This window comes from Emys orbicularis, chromosome 7 (genome assembly GCF_028017835.1).
Source record: "Emys orbicularis isolate rEmyOrb1 chromosome 7, rEmyOrb1.hap1, whole genome shotgun sequence".
Lineage (NCBI taxonomy): Eukaryota > Metazoa > Chordata > Testudines > Emydidae > Emys > Emys orbicularis.
Window position 1 is genome coordinate 126,299,331 of NC_088689.1, and position 23,830 is coordinate 126,323,160.

The window sequence follows — 23,830 nt, forward strand, 5'->3', positions numbered from 1 at the left end:
GACATTCCCCAATAAGAACATCTAACAATTTTAAGATGGGTAAAATTACATAAGATGGGTAAAATTGAGGCCTGAAACCTTCTGTCTGATCCCAAATGAAACGTTACATTTTCAAGATTTTTTTTAAGCCCAACTCTGGTTTACAGTGGAAAAATCATCAGACCCTACTTCTAGATGTTAACAGTGACATTATTAATTGTACAAATCCTTAGACTTTTTTAACAGCAATTTTTATACATTAACATAATTTAATTAAAACTTTGGAAAAATATTTTTTCCCACCAGACCTAAGATTTTTACCAGTCTCCATCACAGTTTTATCAGAGGATATCATTTTCAATGGACATCACTGAAGTTTAGCAGTAAGCTGAATGATGTTGTTTTCTGTCATGATGCGCAGAAAATTCAAACTTTACTTCATAAATTTATTCTGAGGAACATGTCCTACCTTGCATGTCAAAGACCTAGTACAGGGTTTCTTGGTTTCCACATCAATGACGCCACAGTATATATCAGGATCAAACTCTCTCTCTAGCAAATACACACAAATATACCATTATTGTAAAACAAGAGATTAAAAAAACATGTTTTGAAAATATTGGTCAGAATTTTAATCATAATATATATAACTGAACCTGTTCTCAAGACACATGCATTTAATAATAAATATTAGAAATTGCTGAATTTTAAAAACATTTTCTTTTTTACTAGTTTCTGACTGGTTGAAACTTAAGCCCCAATCCTGCAGCAGGATCTATGCAGACAGACATTTATGACTGGGTAAAGTCTCACAGCAGAATCAAATTCTTCACAGCAAAGGAACATGTATTCATGTAAAAATAACACCAGACTTAAAAGGGCACCATATCAATTTGAATATTGATGTCTGAATTTTTTAATCTAAGATAAGTAACACCCAAAATTACTGTAACTGAAAGATTAGAGAAAACCATTTCCCTATGTTTCAGTTTACTTTGTGTAAGCCATTCAGTTTCCTTTGTACGGGTGGGTCTTTCACACAGCAACAGAAAGACATTTATGGTAATAGGAAAATGTAACTGTAAACCCCCCAACATTAGGGCACTCACAGGCAGGTATAATACCTGAAGCACACTGTCAACTCTTTTTAAAAATTAACTAGATATCAAATTGATGGTGTCCCTTTAAGAATGAGTCACTTTAAAGGGGAACATTTAAGACCAACCCCAACACGTAACTGGTCAACTTTCTGCACTGTAATTAAAATCTATCGACTACCTGTTTAAAAGAATGGTTTTGGTTATATTTGTATCTTCATACACTACTACTACTATTATTAATATAGCAAACAATATTTTTTAAATTACCTGACAATCTTTTATGTAAGAATTTCCTATTATTTGTACTATCTTCTGGTTTCTTTTCCAAAAATGGAGGCACAGAGAGAAGACCTTTACCAATCAGTATCTGTCCAGGGGAAGGCAAAGGTGGCTTTGGTATTGAGGGACAATTAAGGCCAGTCTTTATTGAGGAACTCACAGTAGTAGAACAAGTTGGACCAACAGCAGTTTTCAATAGTGCACCATCTATCTTTGGATGAATCTTTTCCACTTTGACAGATGGAGTCATGCTGTAGTTAGTGGGAAATAAAGGAAAAGGCCATTTGCAAATAACTGTAGTACCCTATGGTCATGATTGTCCAAGCTACCGAATAAGTGCTCTATTACTCGAAAATATTCTGAATTGTTCTATTCACAACAAAAACATAGGTAATAATATTTCTGCCTCTTTCCCCATTTTTAAATTTTAGAAGTTGTTCATTTTATATATATTTTTTTGCTACTTTCTGATGTCCACAATAAGATGAAAGTCAATCCTTTCCTGCTCTCTTTACACTATCTCTTCAGAAATGTTTCTACAGCATCAGCAAGGAACTGAAGCTGTGTGGTTTAGCAACACAGACAAATGTACATTACACAGTTATAGTGTATTGCACAAACAGCTGGGATGGCCCGATTTTGGCAGAAGACCCAGTGAGAGACGCCATGTTCTGATGACAGCAAATTACGGTGCTAGTACAGCAATCAGATATGTGCAGATCAACCCTTATGCCTGTGTGTGAGATACCACACAAGTCTGGATCGGACCATGCATATCAGATGATAGGATCTGGACCTATATTGGAAAGGTCTTCACTGAGAAAGATTCAAGCTGCACCTATGTGGGATTTCTCCTGGAACAATGCTGTTGGTTTGCCTACCCTCTAGACCAGTGGTCTCCAACCTTTTTATGCCCAAGATCACTTTTTGAATTTATGGGCAACCCAAGATCTACCCTGCCCCATCCCCGAGGCCCTGCCCCTTCCCCAAAGACCCGCCCTGCTCACTCCATCCCCCCCTCTCTCCGTCGCTCACTTTCCCCTACCCTCACGCACTTTCACTGGGCTGGGGCGGGGTTTGGGGGTTCAGGAGGGGGTGCAGGCTCAGGGCTGGGGCCAAGCAGTTCGCAGTGTGGGAGAGGGCTCTGGGCTGAGCCTGGGGCAGGGGGTTGGGGTGCAGGAGGGAATGAGGGGTGCAAGATCTGGGAGAAGTTTGGGTGCAGGAGGGGGATCCTGGCTGGGGTAGAGTGTTGGGGTACAGGAAAGGGTACAAGGTGCTGGCTCTGGGAAGGGGGTCAGGGCTTGGGGTGCAGGAGGGGTTTGGGATGCAGGAGGGGGCATGGGGTGTTGGCTCTGGGAGGGGGCTCAAGATGGGGCTTGGTGCCAGAGGGGGTTTGGGTGCCGAAGGGGATATGGGGTGCTGGCTCTGGGAAGGGGCTCAAGGCTGGGACTTGGGGTGCAGGAGGGGGCTCAGGGCAATGGGAGCTGCAGGGGCGGTGCTTGGAGGCAGAAGCAGCGGAGACCCCTGATCCCCGCTCCCCCCCAGCCGCTTCCGGGAGTGGCATGGGGCTGGAGCAGGCAGGAAGCCTGCCTTAGCGGCTGGCCCGCTTCACCACCAGAAAGCGCAATTAACTGGGAGATCCTCTAAGATCGACCAGTCCATCGCGATCGACCGGTTGGTGACCACTGCTCTAGACCGATCTCCTCTACAGCCTTTCCAACAGATCATTGCATTTCATCTTTCATAACCAAACACACAAAATACTTAAAACTGTTACAAATTTTTGCACCAGCTTCTGTGCAAGTGATAACATTGAAATTGATTCTCAAAAGAACATACTCACATTTTATCGTGGGGAACTTTGCTATGTTGTGCCGGATGCAGTAACCTATTGTTTCCACCGATCTGCAGCTTGTCTTTGGGTGATTTCAACAACTTGGAATTGGATGATGATGCACTAGTACCTCCACTGGATGAGCGATTGCTCCCACTTCCACTGCTACCTTTGCTCTTTGAAGACAAAGATGAAAAGAGGGAAAATACTGAAGAGGAGGGAGGGGTCAAAGGCGGCTTGCTGGAGGAGCTGTGTCTTCTTTCTGAAAGGAAAACCAGTGTTTGTAAATTTCAGAGTAAACACAGGAACATTTCCAAAGTACCATACTTCATCATTTGCTCCATTAAAGTTGTTCCTTTACTCGTCTGAGGGCGCCCTACCCCACACAAGCGCTATAGGATTCAGCACATCACAACCATGGAGTTCTGAGCTCCCTTCAATGCTGCTCCCTAATTAGTCCCTGGAATGGCTTTTAACTTTGTGAGGTTCATTCCTCCACCAACAATGCTTAGCTGAATAAGCTGCCCTTTAAAAAAATACTCCCATGTTCCTCTCAATCCAAGGAGCACGAGACTGGGAATCAGATCCAGGTCTCCCACATAGGGAAGCACAGAACTATCCCCTAGCCCAACCAAGCTTAACTCTCACATTTCATCAAGAATTATCAAATGTTTTGTTCTAATGCCTCCTAATAGGGTGAAAGAACTTCCATACTAATCTTTTGCCACTGCCTGCTAACTCTTAGCTCTGGAACACTTCTAGATTTATTCTGTAATTTTCCTGGGAGCAATTCTACTCCCCTTTCATAATCTGCCCAGACCAGTTACGGCAGAATTCTATCTTACAGCATCAGACATCAGTGACTCATTGCATTCATAGGAAAAATAATTATTCAGGTGTGTGCTTTGTTTTTAACCAGGAAAAAGATACCTGAATTGCTGAACAGAGAGCAGGCAGGTTACCATGATGCATATGTCAGGGAAGAAATGACTGAGTTTATGGAGTTATATTTAATAAAAGGATAGCCATGGCATTAACATAAATAAAAGTTTAGCTATATTTCATTTCAAATGTATAGCCTGTAGATTTTAAATGTGTGTATGTTATTACAGTTAATCGCTGAGTACCACTGCCTGCATACCTCACAACTTCATGGAATATCCAGTTCCACCTGCGTACAACCATGGTAATAAGCCATTCGCTCACCTGATATCTGGGTAACCCAAACTCCTGGTGGTTCCTAGATAACACTTATAGGCAGCTCTCCTGTTTACAGGCATGTCTGTGTCTCCACCAATCGGCCAAGTGCAGCATATCAGACCACAGAGCTAGGGTGCGTGTGTGGGGCATGGAAGGGCACATACTTGTTGTTAGTAATAATGTTTCTTCTCAGCCGATACTGTTAACATTGCTTAAAGCCACCCATTTGGCTATTCCAATCTCAGAAATGGCCACAGGGCTATGACAAAACCTAATTAAACTGGCAGGAAGCTTGCCCATCAAGTTGCACTGAACTCTGTCACCTGTTAGGCACACGTAATGATCATGTCCACCACTCCATACATCCTGCATGATGGCCCATCAGGCCCAGGGGAATGTGCAATACTTCGCTGAGGTTCTGTTAATTCAATCCAGGAAAAAAATTCCTTCCCAGCCCCAAATATATCACTCTGTGACCAATCCGGACACCTCAGTCACAGGTTGAAGCCATCCACAGAAAGTCACCAACCCTGTGCCAATGTAGCCAGCAACAGCACTGCCACCCCCAACTCTCAGCAAGAGTGTCAGGGGAGAAGTAACCATGGAAAAGTGAGTCAACTTCTCCTCACTAGGCAAGAAAGGTAGGGGGAGCGCCAGACTGAGGCCAGCAAACTCTATCCCCATGCATCTGGGAGCAAGAATTTTAAACATGTTCGTCGATGCTGAACTAAAGTATTTATAAACAGGTTAGTTATAAATGAACTGGTTAGATCAGGAAACTAGAGTCATGAAATGGGGTCTGTAACTGACTCACTGAGTGACTCTCAACAAGTCCCTTATGCTCTGTACCCGTTTATCTCTCTGCGAAATGGGTATAATACTGACAGCACCTTACAAGGATATTGTCAGGTTTTAAATAATGTTTGTAAAGAGCTTTGAGATCTTCAGATAACATTTTCTACAGAAATATAAAATAATTGCAGTAACTATCACCACTTTTTCTTTAAAATACCTGATTTAAAATGATACAAGAAATCTTCTATGATGTCCAATATTAACCACTTCACATATTTACAAAACTAGACATTGTACAAGAGTTTCAAGTGAAGTGTATTAGCATCTTATATCCTAGTAAATGGATGTGCTTCTAATATGACAAACTGTTTATTGCCAAATGTCTTTTTATAGCAATGGCAAGAATCCCTGGGTAGCTTTGATAAGTTACTATTTGAAGGCCATTAGTTCAGTGAAGTTTTATGATGCAGCTAGGCTCCATACATAAACCATGACAGAATCGTTGTGTGAATTACTGAGATAAATTAGTCAATATCCCCCAAACTACTGTATATTTAGCAAATTCAAAGTCCAAATGCTTGTCACTGTTAAGAATAGTTTTTGATAATTTCATAGGTCACCAATGTGATCGGTTTTTAACTTAATTCAATTTATTTAAAATAAGAGAAGGGTGTTACTTCATTTAAGTGTATTTGGAGAAGAAAAAAGGATTAGGATAAAAACTGAGGTTAAATATTACCTTGCAAGTCATCATTAGTGTTAAACTGTGTAAAATATCAATTATATCAATTAATCCACATGATCTGAATACTTTTTTTTTTCTAGTGAGTTTAGTCAGGGCTGTTCAATTAGCCCTGGATTAAGGTTGGATTGAAAGATGGCCAGACTATACTGTTGTTTGTATTGATATCATAGAAGGAAAGCCAGTCTTAGCATAAGTAAGATAATACAAAAAGAAAAACCCCTTTTAATTGGTGATAATTAAAGACCTGACCGATGGGGTTGAGACTGTTAATCAAATATCAGGGTTACACACCATACGGAACAGAACCAAGTTGTGATAAATGTTTTTAAAACAATGACCTGAATCAGAGTGTTTTCTTTTGTACAAACCCTGAAAACATTTGTCCCTTCATGGGGATATCTTGATTTTGCAGACTAGATATTTATACTAATATGCAGGTTCTTCACTAACTCAGCGGCATTGGGATATTCCCAGCATCCACAATAACTTCAAACTCTAGACTGCATCCACACTTGGAATTTTAGGGCATTTCCACAGCATTGCTCTAGCACCAACAGAGCTTCTCAGCAAATGGTGAGCCCTAGAGTAGGCCAACCACCAACGTTTTTACCACTGTCCATTAAAATGAGCTACGCTAGCGCTGTACATACAGTTGAACTAATCCCCAGCCAGCTCCAACAGGTGAGGATCTAGCTTCCTGTACAGAGCCTAGGGCCTAATAACCAGAAGTAGAACTCTTCTTTGCCTTGATGCCTACAAAAACACCTGACAACATTTAGGCTGCTGCCGCTTGGAGGCCACAGCCTACCATGGTGACTAATGTTGTCCTACTTTACTCCCCCACTGGTCTATATCCATCCACTGTCTCTCGTCGGACACTCATACTGTAAACTCTTTGGGGCAGGGCCCGGTTTTTTGTTTTCTATTTGTACAATGGGGCTAGGTATATGACTGCGGGTCCTAGGCACTGCGATGATAACGATGATAAAATAATAATAGACTTGTTCGAGCATGAAGATTGGCAACTTTTTTTCAAAGTAGGGACAGTATTTAGGGAGAAGGGCAACTAGAGAGTTCAACATAAAAATTGAGGTTTTCTAAGATATGTTTCAAGCACCAATAGAAATGCTTATTTTAGAAATTTAGGATAGTAATGCAATCTTTATCCTGCATATCGCAGAGAAATCTGGTGCAGATGCTATGACAATAGTGTAGTGTATATAACGTACTAGTAATTACAGTAGGAACAGGTTTTGAAAAATGTACTCACCAACAATGATGGAGAGAAAGGGATGCTAATATATTAGTTTCTGTAGATTATAATCTTTCATTTTTTAAAAAAAATTAAGTTTCTGGCCTTTATGATCGCACAGAAAACCATCCAAATGTAGTTAACTAATTACAATGTCTTCCTGAGTCTGCAAGTTTAAGTGGGGGAAGGAAGCGTGTGTGAAATTAACAAGATTCTGGTCACTATCACTGTTCAGAACTCTGTGAACAGCAGCAATAGCAAGCAGTGAAGTTATTCGTGAGGTAGTAGGACCCACTTGAGAGCAGTGTCACTGTGAACCACATGGATCAAGCTTTTGTGTAATTATGGGTCGTCATTTGAAACATTTTTCTTATGGTGGGTTGAGACATAACAGAGGCATTCTGCTTGTGTTGTTTGTTGCAAGGAGTTGTTGTGAGCTGGTAATGCTAGCTGTTGCTTGTATTTAATGTAGGTTGTATGCTGAAAGACTTGGCAACAGGCAAAATGAATAGGACTCTCTGGCAAAAAATTAATACATTTAAAGTTAGGGGCTAAACCCCAAATTTAGGTACCTAAATAAGCAGCCTGATTTTCAAAAGTGCTAAGCACTTAGTAGTTCCTGCTGACTTTGAGAGCTAGTGGGTACTCTCACACCTCTGAACTCCTGCTATTTTTGCAACATCTTTTTCAACAGAGCATGACCAAAACGATATGCCAACATCATGGGACAGAGAGATAACAGTCCCGCTTTATGGGACTTATCCATCATAAGAATGAGACCACTAGTAAGAATGACACCTACAATACTCACATACCCTTCGACCCAAGGAACCCCAAACCAACCAGTGAATGTACAAACAAAATCTGAAATAAATCAACCTACAATCAAATAATTGGTGCTCAGATACTAACTATAGCGATGGGTGGCAGTATAAACCGTATGAGAGATATAAAGTTTTGGTTTAGTTATATCTGGAATATTGTATTTGATTTTGGGTTGTTCAGCATCAGGAAGAAATTGACCTAATGCTGCCAACTCTCACGATTTTCTTGTGTCTGGTGATATTCTTAAAGACTTAGCATCTGCAGTCACGAGCATCTTTTTCCTCCCTAGTCCTCAAAATCCTTGAGCAGAGCTTGAAAACTTTAATCCTAAAGGATTAAACATCAGAAAACAAATAAAAAGAACTGCATATTTTCATTTTGATTATTAAGCCAATCTCAGGTTTTGAACACTTAGGGATGGCAATACTGTGAAAAAAGGAATGAGTTCAGATAACACAAACAAAAAATGATGAAGGAGCAAGCGTGTTTATTGCACGTTTTACTTTTGCTTTTCCCCCCGGTTCACATATAATACAGAAACAGCTTATGAATTTCTTCAATCTTTCCAATACTATTCACCAAATAACGTTGGCTAATTATTTCCAATCTGTAGATTGTATCCATGCAGTTCACCAAGAATATTCAGTACTCGTTTTAGCTCTTTTGAGTAGTTTTAGTTAGACTTAGCACACACTTCTGTCCTGAGACTGGAAGAGTGTAATTCAGAATCAAGCTTCCAGTGAGAATACTCATTTATTAATTCAAAAATTTGTTGTTAATATTCTCCAATATATTCTTAAAATTAGCTATTTCTGTTTATATTCCTGTCAGCAAACTCATTTTCTCAAAAGAACCAAAAAGGAGCATTAACACAGTCAAAATGCTCTACTTACGAGGAACGATTAGAAGAACCAAATATGCATTACTTGGTTAAACTATAAGAAGGAGATGGGAAGAGACATGACAACAGTCTACAAACTAACACCAATGCTGGAAAGGAATTAAGGACACAAGTAGGAATAATGAGATGAAATTAAAGGCAAATTTAGGTGAAATATCAGGAAAAGATCTGGAGATGAAAGGTCTGTTAGGCTGGGAAACTATCTCCCAAAGGAAGTGGTACAAGCTCTACTTATAACTAAACTCCAGAAAATATACAGTAGGGGAACAATCCTGCCTTGGCAAGGTCGTCTCTAATTTCTATGGCCAATACTGAGACTGGTACTGACAATCAGGAGACAGATGCAGTTTGTCACAGATGCACAACCGTCACTGGAATGTGGGGCATTTGCGGGCAGAAGTGAGGTGCAAAAGGGGTCAGTGAATTTATAAAATAGGTTTTGAATTTTAAGTCATCTTTAAATTAAAACCTGAGCACCAGTATGTTAGTCAGGATGATTTATTTTTTCCACGTATTGTAATACATTAAAAGATTTGTGAGAAATAATGCAGAACACAACAAAACATTTTCAGAAGAATAACTGTAAAAGTTTGTATGTACGAAGTGTTTACCTAATTTAGCAACATTGAATGTATTGTATTGTATTGCATTGCGGAGTTGTGGAAAAATTACAGACTGTGGAGATTACATATAGTATTTTGTTCTGATCTCCATCTCAAAGAGCCTTACTTGAACAGTTTTGGTATATTAATATATATTCACAACATGAAAAAAACAAACAAACAAACAAACCAAGCTTGTTTTAGGCTTTCTTCTCCTGTTGCAGATGCTGCATCTGTTCTGGTTTGGGTATATGAGTCAGGAAAATGCCCATCAAACATTAAATGAGAACCTCTTACACTATAGTGTGTCCATGAAATGTGTTATAAAATATTAAAACAGTAAAAGTAACTAATAGTGTAATGCTGGAATACTTGGAAATGTGGACTCAATTTCTTTTATGGTGGTACATTATCAATAAAATAAAATGAGGCCTTTTCCCCTCAGCTATTTCCAAGCCTTTGATCTCTAATTTTGGGTAATCTGCTCGTCCCTGTTTGCTGTTGAATGATTTACCAGAGGTGGGGATACTATTACTACCGGTAGTTTGGGAAGATACGAATGGGAACCAACAGCTGCACTGTTCAATCACATTATTCTGCCCGCACATTTAATGATAGTATGTCTCAATCTTGGTGTTAAATTCACATTTTCAAGTGCGATTTGTTTAAACTGTGTCATGTAAAAACTAGTTTAAGGAATACAGCAGCTCTTCCTTGTGTGAGAAAGTTAATACTCTTCTCCAAACTCGACCTTCATTTTAAGGTACGGCTATGGTGAGACGTATTTAGTATCAGTTTGATAGTGTCCTTTAATGGAATGATTACCATACAAACTTACTGAACAATCGAGAAGATTTGGCATACTATGCTAAACATATGACATTGCTGGACACTGCTTAATCATCTGCCAATATATTACAGTTCCCATTTGTCATGATCTATGACTCAGTCTAAAAATATTTTAAAATAATTATGTTCAGGTGTTTTACAGTTTCTATAACATCCTTGTTTCCTTCACTTCACATCATTCTCCCCAAATCAAAAAACCTATACGTTAATAATATCTGATGTGTCTTTTATAGGACAGCTCAAAAGGACATTTCAAATGGGACAGCAGTGATTTTTCAAGCTAATAACTTAGTTCCAGTATCAACAATCTTTTTTAAAAAAAATCAAAAGATGTAATCTAGATTGTGGACAAACAACTTAGAAGTATTGTGTTACCCTCTTACGACATGTGCTAGACACAAAACAAACCTGCTGCCACACAGAAAAGTAAAAACGAAACCATTCCATATTTTTTGGACTCTCCAAGGGCTCAATCCTATGAGGTGCTGATCACTCTCACCTCCCCATCCAAGCTCAAGACTTCGCAGGAGCCTCAAATAAATATTCAAGCACATTTTTAATGAAACCTTGACAACCCCCTAAAAAAAAATCTTTACCAATAATTTGCATGTGGCTCATTTTCCATACAGTGATTAAAAAATTACATAGATCCAGAGTTAGAAACCCCCTGGAAAAGGGTGTACATTTTTGCAATTTCTATTACTACAAGATATGTTCCTGAGTACCAATGGACTCATGATAGAGCAAGACATTTGTGTGTGAAATGATTACTGCCTAAGCAAGACAGAATATTGCAATAGAAAGGAACATATTCACTTGAAATACATTCAAATTTAAAAAAAAATTAAGCAGTTTCTAGCACTTCACTTGCCCCTTAGTTCTACTGCCAACGTTTGTGGTTTTGTAAAAACATTTCTGTTTTATTCCCTTTTGCTGTGTGAAAGCCTCGCATGCAGAAAAAGGGAACCAACTGACTACACAGGGAAAACCCTTAAATTAACTATACTCAAAGTGCTGTCAAATGCATAAAGTACGCCGGAGGTGGGGGAAAGCAGCTGATTACCCTTTTCCGTTAGTACTAGGCTGTTGTACCACTAGTGGGTAAACAGTTTTCAGACTAAAGTGTGATTTTTAACCTTACTTCCCCTTAAGACTCACACCACATCAGAAGGTATCTCTTGTATAAAGTTGAAGAGATTGTTTTATATACATCAGCACTCTCATTGCTGTATGTTTAACACAGCAGGTAGCGGAGCAGCAGCCTTTACAGTTTTCCAAATGTTCTGTTCAATAATATACTTAATTGAAGAACCAAATCTTTCAGACACTTTTGGTGGTTTTCATTATTGCTATATGTCAATTAATAGGCATGGGCAACAGAATATAAAATGACACATCGAAAGTTTTGTAAACTCAAGTTTTTGCACTGACTCCTTATGTAAGTGTTGGGCAATGAATCAAACTGACCTGTGCCAGTGCTAATAGACCACTCATTAAAAATGAAGCAAACCCACTCAGCTGAACACACAGAAATCTACTTCTATGAGAAATGCTGTAACCTTAATTTTCATTCACAAGGCTAGAGCTGTTTCACTTACTTACATGTAAGAATTTAGTGCAGATAGTGGAAGTACTTCGACATACATATGTTTTTGCTACAAAGAGTCAAGAATGGTTCTATGTTTAAAATTCATTTTGTTTGCTGTTTCACACTTCTAATTTCTCCTACAAAACAAAGATAATAAAAGTGCTAACTAGAACACTTAACGTCTTCCACTAAGTAGAAGTCCCAAAGTGTATGATTTTCATATTTTTGCTACTCTTCAATTGTGTTGTTTTATTGTTAAAGTGTTCAGACTGCCCCATACAGTATTATACTATTCAGACAAAACACTGAAATAACTAGTTTTCACACAAATCCATGTGAACAAGGAAATTTAAAGTTAAAACTGATGCTTCTTCCTACAAAGTATTTAGATCACTGTGGAATTCTATGCATCAGGCAGTACTGTAGCTACAGAAATAACTAGGTACAACAGAAATAACAGGAGTACTTGTGGCACCTTAGAGACTAACAAATTTATTAGAGCATAAGCTTTCGTGGGCTACAACCCACTTCTTCGAAGATGAAGATTCAGACTTAATTTCATATTTGCATTTCATGCGTGTGTGTCAAATGGAACGTAAAAACAATATTTTATCGGTTTCCTTCCTTCCATTGTCAGAGAGGTGCATAAAGCTGATCCAGTTAGAAAAAGGACACGGATTAAAAATAGTATTGAAAAACCTCAAAACAAATACCCATAGACACAGTACACCGGGTTACTCCTCCTCTGGGGCTGCACTAGCAACACGGGGCTGGCTGACAGCAATCACCTATGAGCTACATTGGTCTGCCGCTCACTCACTCACTGCTGCTTCATTATCATGTTCTAATCATGGGGCCTAGATACAAGGATTCTGCCTTAATCTTCAATTGATGTTCCTTTAATCATCAGATCAGTTTTGTTTGCCTGGTAAATCAGGACTGGGTCAGTTCATTTTCTATTGTGTTGTGTTTTAAAGTATGTTATTTATTGAACAGACTGTGTTTAAACAAATGATATTTCCCCAAACAAGAGATTTAGAAGGACAAATCCTTCAGAGAGCACAGGTTATTGATCTGATAGATTACCAAGGCTCATTAAGCGATGTTCCAATCTATCAAGCCAGTCTGGCTGTAATGCATGTTCACTAGAAACTTTTACTGAGAATTCTTGTTACATTTTTGTAACAACGATAATACAAGTGGCCAGCAGAGGATATTAATGTAATAACTACTGTTGAGCAAAATATCAAAGGGTAGGTAACAATATAGTTTGTCACATCCTTCACACAAGACTTACACGACAAAACCACTGTTTTGAGGTGGGTTAGTTAAGGTAGTATATAGCTAACTTTGAAGTGTGACAAGAAATGCAACTCAACTGCATAGCACATCCTGTAGGTCCATGGTTCTCAACCAGTGGTACATGTACCCCTGGGGATAGGCAGAGGTCTTCCAGGGGAGTACATCAACTCATCTAGATATTTGCCTAGTTTTATAACAGGCTATATTAAAAGCACTAGAAAAGTCAGTATAAACTAAAATTTCATACAGACAATGACTTGCTTATACTGCTTTATATACTATACACTGAAATGTATGCTCAATATTTATATTCCAATTGATTTATTTTATATTGTATGGTAAATATGAGAAAGTCAGCAATTTTTCAGTAACAGCGAGCTTGCATCTGAAGAAGTGGGTCTTCACCCATGAAATCTCATGCTCCTATACGTCTGTTAGTCTATAAGGTGCCACGGGACTCTTTGCTGCTCTTACAGATCCAGACTAACATGGCTACCCCTTTGATATGTGACACTTTTGTATTTTTATGTCTGATTTTGTAAACAGGAAGTTCTTAAGCTAGTTGAAACTCAGGGTACACAAGACAAATCAGACTCCTGAAAGGGGTACAGTAGTCTGGAAAGGTTGAGAACCACTGCTGTAGGTATTATGGCATTTTATGTCCGATTGTATACTCCTAGCACAATGGGGCCCCAGATCTTGGCTGGGGGTCCCTAGGTACTATAAATAAATAATACGCATAAACTATTTAACTAGGAAAACAGTAATAGAAAACATTCCTTATGTGCAATGTGGCCAAGTTAACATTGCTTCTGCAATCTTAATCCCTGCATTTCCTGATTTAAAATAAATAAATAAGTATGCTTACAACATAGTGTGTACTCTGCTTTGCCTGTGATTCACAATGCCGTCATTTAAAACGCTGAGTAGGATCTGTTGGTGATACTTCATTAAGAGTATGTCTAGTGTACAATAAAAGGTGTGTCTTTTGTTAGTTAACACGTTTTAAAACCGTCGGGTTCCCCTCCACAGCTAATAGATGTTAAAATACAGCTTGCCCTGTCCACACTAGAACTTCAAAATGTGTTAGCTAACATGAATTAAAACTGCACCTTAAGATGAGTGGAGAGGCAGAGGAGTGAGTTCACATAGGTAATGCTCTTGTTCGGCTAGAGACAGTTTTCTAGCCATTTTTATTGAGATGCTTGTATCTTCCTCGGAGAAAAAGACAGGGGCTTATTTTTTTTAATTTAAAGCTTCAAATTTGCATAATACTGTCACAACTACAAAGGCCCCACCCACCTCATCCCTCAGGAATGAGAATTCACAGTTCTTCAGATTTGCTCCTGGGATGTTAAAAGCAACTTTCTGGAAGATTCTGCTGGGTCCATGTCTGTGAGGCAGCAACAATCTCTCTCAGGCTACTGTGCCTCCCGACAGCCTCTTCTGACTGAGCCCTACGGCCAAGCCAGACCGGGAGAATATGCAGCAATATCAAAAAAGAGGTGAGACTTCATTAGACTCTGCTGAAGTCTTATTTTAGCAAATATTGACTGAGCATATCAGAAGAGATTTTTCAGACCCTAATACACTGAATTCTCCCCCCCCCCCAACCCCAACCACACGAGAAATTACTCCTCACTGAGAACTATATATAACGGTCTTACATTTTAAACTTCAGTTGTTCTTATGCATCCTTGTTTTAAAGTTTTCAAAAAAAATTTTTTTTTTTTTTACTGCTTTAGGGCCTCATTGTGCTAGGCACCGTATAAACTGAAAGGGAAGAGTATATTTTTTTCTTCCCTCCCACGGTCATCAAACTCAAAAATATTACTGAAATTATTTTTCCTCAAAACTGCCCATAAAATAATCACCCTCAGGCAGAGAACAGGAGAAGATTTCATAAACGTTTAGAAAAGTTAAGAGCATCTGAAAATAGAGCGCTATCAAGCAAATTGTTTTGCAGCTTTAAATGCAGCTGATAATTCCAGAGGTCTTGCTATAGTAAAAAGAATAATAATTAATAATATCCAGCATTTATATATTAAAAAAACAGTGCCAACCTTAACTTCATAACACCCCTGTGAGCTAGGTGAGCATCATTCTTCCAATTTGCATATGTCAAGAGGCGCTGATGCAACTTGCCTAAGGACATACAGCAAGTCAGTGGCAGCGCAAGGATAACATATAACTAAGAATCTCTTGGTTCTCAACTCTGCGCTCATCTCCTCTGATTTTGCTGCCTATTCATTGCTATTGCAACAGCACCCTGAGGCCCCAATCAGGGATCAGGCCCCCTTTGTGCTAGGCACTGCACACACATACTCAGTGAAAAAACAGTCCCTGCTCCAAAGAACTTCACTATTCATTGCTTAAGTAAACCTGCTTTTTCCAACGGATTTTAAATCCAGACACAAACTAGGGACTCTGGGGTAACATGAAGCGAATTCCCTGAGGCACAGAATTATAACAGCTCTTCTTATGCCTGTTGACCCAATTATAATGTTGTGATAAACAAAATAACCAGCAGTTTCTGATCATACTGAACAATTGGGAACATACGAAGAAAGTCTGGTTAAGTATGTTGGCCCATAGTGATCAGTATTAAACGCAAGAAAGATTTAAAAAAAAAAAAAAAAACAGTGAAATCAGTGTGATAGGATTTCAAAATGGGAATGATACTTATAGATACATGGCTGTCAGTGTATGTGACTTGTTGCATTCTGAATAAGCTTCATAGCAAAACAAAACGTGCTCAATACCTTCAGGTTAGAATCTCTATTATTTATTTACCACTTGTTTGTTATGCTGCACAGATATATATATATATTCTGGCTATACATTAAATTCAACATATGAACAAAAAGTCATCTTAATCTGCTCATTTCTACTATTTTTGGTAAATACATGAATTAAATACCCCCCCCCCCCCCATGTCGTGTATATGTGGGGAAAACTGCCTTTTTTCTTTTAAACCAAAGGTAAGAGAACAATTATTCCTAGCATCAAGAACTGGTAAGAGAACAATTTTTATATTTCTGCCCTAAGCTCTATTTAAAAAAACAAACAAAACAAAAAACAAAAAAACGACCAAACCAAAAAACCCACTCCCTTCCCTAATTTGGAATTTTATCATGAAAATGTACAACTAAACCTAACTACAGCTGAGACAGCACAACACTATAATATCCTGGTATCTTTGATATTTCAGGTATACCAACTCAGCAGCCATGGCTACATCACTATTAAAACTGGCAGTACAAAAGACAACAAAAAAACCCCACAACAGATTACAAAGAAAGATTACTTAAGAGGAAAGAAAAACCGTGAATGGCCTATAAAAGTTACTAAGAATATAGCAGAAATATGGTAACATTAAAGATCTGTTAAACTGAGGAACTCTTACTTGCTACCCCTCCTATCTTTCCCTTTCTCTCAGACTCTATGCATTCCTAATGCTAGTTTTAAATTTTTCCATATAGATGACTAATCTGTTTAAATCCCAGATAAATACAATGCGAGGGAAGCTCAGTAATAAATTTTTACAGAATTTAAGATCTCTTTTAACTTTTTTTTTTTCCAAAGCCCTCAGGGTTAAAAATAACTTTCAAAATAAGAACCGATGGCAGTGCTGTTTCCCCAAGTCTGCAGAAAGACATCTTCTGGCTTTTTTTTACAGCTCTCCTGAGAAGTAAAAGAATGAAATGAGCAACACTCTGATCAGGTGCTTTTCAGCTATTCAGAACCTTATGGGTCGCATTGAAAATGTCAAGAACCATGTGGGAAAGTCAGGGTGGCAGAGGCAGGGTCTTGAATTATTCATAGGGCAGAATCACTAACACAAAATGGAGCCACAGACAGGGGCAGTCTGGTGGCATAGGGCCTTCAAATTTACCATATCCCTACTAGAAAGAGACTGATGCAAAAGATGGAGCCACTGAGCACAACTCAGGGATAGCATCCAGGAAGGAATCCCAACACAAACCCAGCAGCTCGACAAGAGGTCAGGATGGGATGGATTTCTCACCAGGAAATTACCTCTGGAGTTTGAGGTTAATAGATGTCTTGTAAATCTGTCAAGCCCCAGGTTATTATGGAAAGATAGAGCATCTGCGTGGTCTCAGATTGCAGAGATTACAACATCCATAGTAGAGTATATGAACACAAATCTCTGTGTTGCCTGTTGAGGACATTACAATATCCGCATGGTTTGATTACGATATCAGGCACTGTATAACCTATACTTTTGCCTATACGGAAATTCACTGGTGTGATTTTTACCAAATCATAGCTCAGTTTAGAACACAGTGATAATATATAAAAACGCTGGCAAACAAAGACAACCTCCACCTAACCAGCAATGTACATTAAAGTACCACAGGGGTCATAACAAAGAAAAAGGTTGGGGAAGTTACTGGGGAATTCTCACACCCGCACTCAAGCCAAATGACCTTAACGAGATATTATGGGTTTCCAAATCAAACAAGCAGGCAAAAAAGCCATAGAAAAAATCAAAGAATGCCATTGTAGACATTCTTATTGAAGGTTTTACAAAAGATGAAGTGTTGGAAAGCATGGAAATACAGACCTAAGGTAATCTGAACAACCTTATTTCTGACTCGGTATCTCTGCTCATCCTCCATCCAGCAACTACAACAGCAACAAAAAAATGGTTACATTACACCAGTACAGTGTTCCTCTTCAACTCTGACAATATGAGTTACACGATCTTACTACATACCGGTAGTATAATACTGGTGTATCATATTCATTGAACAAATGAAAACACCACTTACCCACTACTTGTGCCACCTAAATGACTACAGGCTATGCTCCAAACTTATCTTTCCATGAAGAAAGAATATCTCGTCACATACTAAAAGACCTACCCTGTGTCCATTTTGCTTTCTGTGCCCCTTCACACACAGTTGTGAATTTTACCAGATTACTCTTTTACTATCTATCTACAGTAGCTTGTGTCACCTATAGTTACCAAAATCTGAATCCTCATACACTGACTGGTAGGGTCTGTGTACCCAGCCAGGAAAATCATGTTGAATTTGCAAACTTCTCAAAATTTGCAGCTGAACCAATGTATAAGGAATTTTAAAATGGCCCAGCTGCTCGAGTTCCTGATAGACAGGTGACAAAGATATTATTGCAATGAAAAGATTTCCATATGAGAGGAGAATGAAAAACACTGAGACTGTTGAGTTGTGAGGGGAGATGAATCAGAGGAAATATGATAGAAATGTATAAATAATTAATTGTGTAAAGTAGGTAAGTCAGATCCACCTTTTTACAATCTCAGAAAACAAAGAGCACGGGGACTGTCACCGCAAAGAGCAACTGCACCTGAATTTCCCTTTGGTGGCCCAGCGAAGGCACACCCTCTTGGGCTTCAGGCTCCCAAACTGTTGCTTCTTGGGAGAAGACTCCCATCCCCATCCATCTCTATCTATCTGTTGACTCGTATTTTATATTTAGATTATAAACTCTTTGGGGCAGGGACTGTCTTTTTGTTCTGTGTTTGTACAGCACCTAGCGCAATGAGGTCCTGGTTTTTGACTAGGACTCCAAGGTGCTATGGCAATACAAATAAATAATAATAATTGTTTACACCAGATACACTTAAACTGTGGAACTCATTGTCACAAGATATCAGTGAGACCAAAAGCTCTCTAGGATTCAAGGAAGGATAAACATTTACATGAATAATTAGAATAACAGTTATATTAAATGTTATACAAAATATATAAAACCTTTATGCTTCAGGGCATAAGATAATCATTAATTGTTGGGCTTTAGAAAGGAACTTCCCTTATGGACAGGTAATTCCACTATTATATATGAGGGTATTCCTGCACTTTCCTCAGAAGCATATGGCACTGAACGCCGTTAGAGATGGAATACCAGACTAGATGGACTACTGGGCTGATTCAGGATGGCAATTACGAAATGCTAAGAAATATTAAGTTAAAAGACACAACAAGCTGCAAAATCAGTGTGCTTCTCATAGTGACTAGATCGGGGAAATAAAAAGGTGTCAGGGATACAGGGCCAGAGTTCAGACTGATTGGGGTAACTCTCCATCTTCATGCTTTCCAATTTTTGTTTTTGTAAATGGCAAGCCTTAAGAATTGTCACATTTCCTTGTGGGGAGGCGGAAGAGACAGTAAATTATAATTTTTTCAAGGCTCTTTGACTTAAGATTCCCATAAGTATGAGAAACCTTATCTCCACTTTAAAGTTGTGTGTCTTGGAACATAATATTCATGCTGCAACACCCAGGGCAGAAGTGATAGCATTTATTTGTTTTTGTTGTTTTATGTAATGCTATTTTACACTGGTTTTATGCCTTTGTAGCATGAACATTTTATTACGCATAGGAAAAGAGCAGTCACGGGTATTCCATTAATTCTGCAACAGCTCACTTGGAGCACTAAATATATACAAATTTGCTAGGCTTCTGCAGAGTATGTTTACTACGTACTGCCTAAAATGTTACAACCAAAGTTTTAGTACACACAAAGTCTCACTCAGCCATTTTAAATTTTATTTTAAAGGAGTCCAGCAGCCAGCTGGGACATGACAACCTAGAACTAAAAATTAATGCACATCGAGAAATAAAAAAATATAACTGTAGTATTCAATACATTTAGACTAATAATTTATTCTCATATTTCAGCCCACTGAGTACCATTAAAGGGAAAACGATCACCCTGCCCACCCTAAACAAAAGACCTGGCTTTATAACAGGGAATGCATTAAATCTCTGACTTTTAAATTACACTGCTGGGTGCCACTAGGAAGACAGTTAAAGTAAACATGTTCTTACTAGTTTATCTCCTTAATTAATAAATTGACAAAATGATACTGAAGTGTATAGAAGATTGACAGAATTATAATCTACCTTTTTAAATGTTTAACTGCTGTTCCTGTCCTCGTTAAAATAGTTTCTTTAAATAATTTGTTTTGGATTTCACATTTCTGTAGGGAAACAGTTTTAATTTAACAGATTATGCTCTGTTCTCAGCACTTCCTGTGTCATGAAACCACAGTTACCACAAATAAGATACGGTACTTCTCCCCCCCTCAGTTAAAACTTTTTAAAACGTTAACTCCAATTTTAGACATCAACTAGGTAAACAATCATATTACTTTATAGTACATTTTAAAAAGAACTACTGTTTCAAGATACTTAGATGGTTTAGTGCAAACCTCAGCATTTTGAGTTAATAGCAAACTCAACTCCCATCTGCTTTTGAACTTTGGCCAAATCTCTCAAATGACATTTCAGAATGGTTTATGTGGGCCGTTTGCAGCAGTTAATCCCTCATTTTGAGATTATCCACTTTGATCAACTAACTCTGCAAAGGCCTTCTACACAACTTCACCAGTGTTCAACTCCACCCCTGGCAGAGTATAAACAAACTTAGAAAACGCACAAAGTATACGTCTTTTAGTTCCATGTAGTGTTAGTACAGAACTATACCAACCTTCTGCAACCTCCATGCAGATCTGGGCTCTTTGCCAACTCCTGCCTCTGAAAACTGCACAAGAAAAGTTACCCAGAGCTTTCAGCCCTGTGCAAAAAGAAAGGCTGTTCTGGAAAGCCTTCTTGTTAACTCCCATTCACATAATTTGATTGTGCTTCATTGCACCCTTGCTACTAAAGCCTTGCATCATAATTTGGGTCTGCCCACAAACTCCAAACAAGCTCCATGTTTGGGTTTATGTAACATTTGCTACTACAGTAAAGTGCACTTGAATCACAAAGGTCCTGGCAGATAAATAGTAAAACAGGAGGTGGAGTCTAATTTTATTTAATATGGTCATACCAGGAGTCCTTGCTGATGTAAATTAATCCTTCTATTTTCACAGCAACTTGTCAGAGTTTGAGAAGGCAGCACTTAAACAATTTATCACATTGACATGCTAATCACTTACTATCCCAATTTTCTGACAGTTTCTTTAAAGTAACCTTAGCACCCCAGGTATATTAACAGATGTATATTACAATAAACATATAATACTTAAATCTATCTACAATTACCAAGAATAGTAATACCCCAGTTTACAGCGATCATGTTTAAAATACTCAAGTACAGAATGAATCTCTAAAATTACCTTTTACCACTGTACACTGCAGTTTTTAACATTTTCAGATTGTAGTACACGTTATACAAACCTTTTATACGCTATTTTTATGCCAAAGCTCTACAAGAAAAATATGAATTCCTTCCCCATAATTATTGTATGGGTACTAATAGGTGAAATAATGATTATACTCCTATGACTGAAGACTAACATAGAACTGATTAATATTAAGTACTTTGCTGTTAACTCTGCCTACCCCATTTAATGTTATAAAATCAATATTCAAGCAGCCCATCTACATCATAGCAGAAAGAAAAAAACTGGTATATCTGACAGTTTGCCAGCCAGAAGGTGGTTAACACCTGAAGTCATGTATTTGTTTATTATTCACCTCTCCAAACATTACTTAAATTTCCTGGGTAGTGCTAAATTACTAACTTCAACTCTATTTCCTGACTAGTCACTTAAAAAGTTCAGTATACTACCTGACGGAAAAGCATACAGGAGAAGTGGTTTGTGGGTGGTTTCGTTTGGTTGTGCTTTTGTTTCTTTGTTTTATCAAAGCCAAGATTTCTTTTCACACATATCAAATTGCATTCAAATACATTTTTAAAAAGTAAACAACGGCTTCCGTCTTTGAAATACAAAGGTGCCCAGAGGAAAGACATCTGGCTTGTACAAGTGTCTTTGTGTTGTCAGTTTACTTGTTTTACCACCAAGAATGGCTAGCAGAAGCAAGGAACAGCATTCAAGCAGCTTCCTTTTAGGAAAGCACAGAGCCTGGGGACTACTATTCTAATCAAACAGATTAGAAACAAATAAATCAAGGCATTGCTGAAGCTCACTTCACATGTCTTGCATGTTTAAAACACCAGATAGCAATCAGTATTTCCCTTTCCCGGGAACTTCAAGAAAGAGTGGTAAATGCTATCTGACCATTAACCACATGAAAAAAACAACTCAGTATGACAAGGACATTTGCCTGGATTTTCATTGTGAAAATCTACTTCACTCCACCTATAATCCACTGTTAAAAGTAGTTACCAGCAGCATATAAGTTTTGTTTGTTTGTTTGTTTTGTATTTACTGCATAATATTTTAGTGCACCACCAACAATTACATTCTGGTAGTCCTCTGCTTATCTTTAATAGTACACAGAATTCAACTACTGTGGGGGATATCAACATTGTTGTCTTTGTCCCCTTGCCATCTCACATTTATTTTTCTTCATTTCTGTCTATTCCCTTTTAGGAGCAGCAAGGTGATGATCACAGAAGTGCTTTATTTGCAGAGCAGGCTATGGACTAGGATCATGCAATCACAGTCAGTTTCATTCTAAGGCAGTGGCATTTATAAAATCATCCTGCTGCTGACTGGGGGGGTGGGGAGGTGAGTGATGGCAAAACAGGGGCAGGGAGGGGAATTAGGAAGCATGGAGGGGTAATTTTCCATGGGGAGAAGTTTGGAAAAGGATAATGGAATGGCCATACAATTGCTTTGAGGGAAAGTGCTGTGATTTTATGCTTCTTTACGTTGTGCTAGCTAGCAACACACATATTCACTACCTCAGTATCAGAGCTTTTTTCACACATTTTCCGTAACTTCTTCATAGCTGGCTGACACGTGGAGCATGATATGGAAGCTTCCAAGCAACTTTAAACTCTGTCTTTAGTAAATCTCTATTTATTTTGTCACAAGACTTTGCCTTTACACTGCCCAATGTATGTCCCACAACTTAATGGCATTTTAAAGGGCTTTTCTGCTACAGCAAAAAAAAAATAAATACTGTCTGTACGATAATAAAATTGAAAAAGGCGTTGAGTTTAATTTCCTTATGATAATAAAGGTCTTAATAGGTTTTTAAGTTTTGGTTTCTAAAAATTCTGTTCAAAATTCTCGAAAACATAAAAAAATAATATAGTTGAGATAAACAATTTAAGCTGCCGGTTAACAGGATCATTTCTAGGTTAAGAAGCCTAAAATTAGCCCTATGAGCTGTGGTTTAGTCTGTGTGCATCCACGTCACGCTGGCCTCAACCCTCCCCAACACACTCTCGCTTGTCTGCTCCATTCTAGGGAACAGGAAGAGTACAGAAAATGACAAGAATCTTGCTTTCTAAGTGTCAGCCTGCTTACAAGAATGGAGCAGACAGCTAGGAGCAGGGAGAGGAAGAAACAGTGTGATGTGTCCCTGCAGAGAAAGCGAGTTCCCTGGTCTTTGTTATTGTAAGATCACCCAGCAGAGTAATGTCAATTTAAACTACACTGGAACTATAATACTGGGAGAAAAATGGCTTCCCTTGGATCAGCAGAGCGTGAAGAAAAATGTGCCCCCATCTCTTTACTGCGTGTATACAGCAATACAAAAAGGAGGATGTATGTCAATGGATTCATATTTTTATGCACACACGGAATACCAGATAGCATGGTAGAAAGGTTTGTATTGGCATAAGTTTTGGGATGACCACACTGCTTGTCA

The 23,830-nt window shown here is 38.4% G+C and overlaps 1 protein-coding gene across 1 annotated transcript in view; it reads right to left on the reverse strand.

Annotated features, from left to right (window-relative positions):
• Positions 1-23,830, reverse strand: part of ATXN7 (ataxin 7) — a 130,390-nt gene that overhangs the window by 10,200 nt on the left and 96,360 nt on the right. The window contains exons 6-8 of the mRNA XM_065407691.1: positions 3,202-3,454; positions 1,347-1,609; positions 449-531 (exon numbers count right to left, since the gene is read on the reverse strand). Coding sequence (XP_065263763.1) covers positions 449-531; positions 1,347-1,609; positions 3,202-3,454 — 599 coding nt within the window. The remainder of the gene's footprint in view (positions 1-448; positions 532-1,346; positions 1,610-3,201; positions 3,455-23,830) is intronic.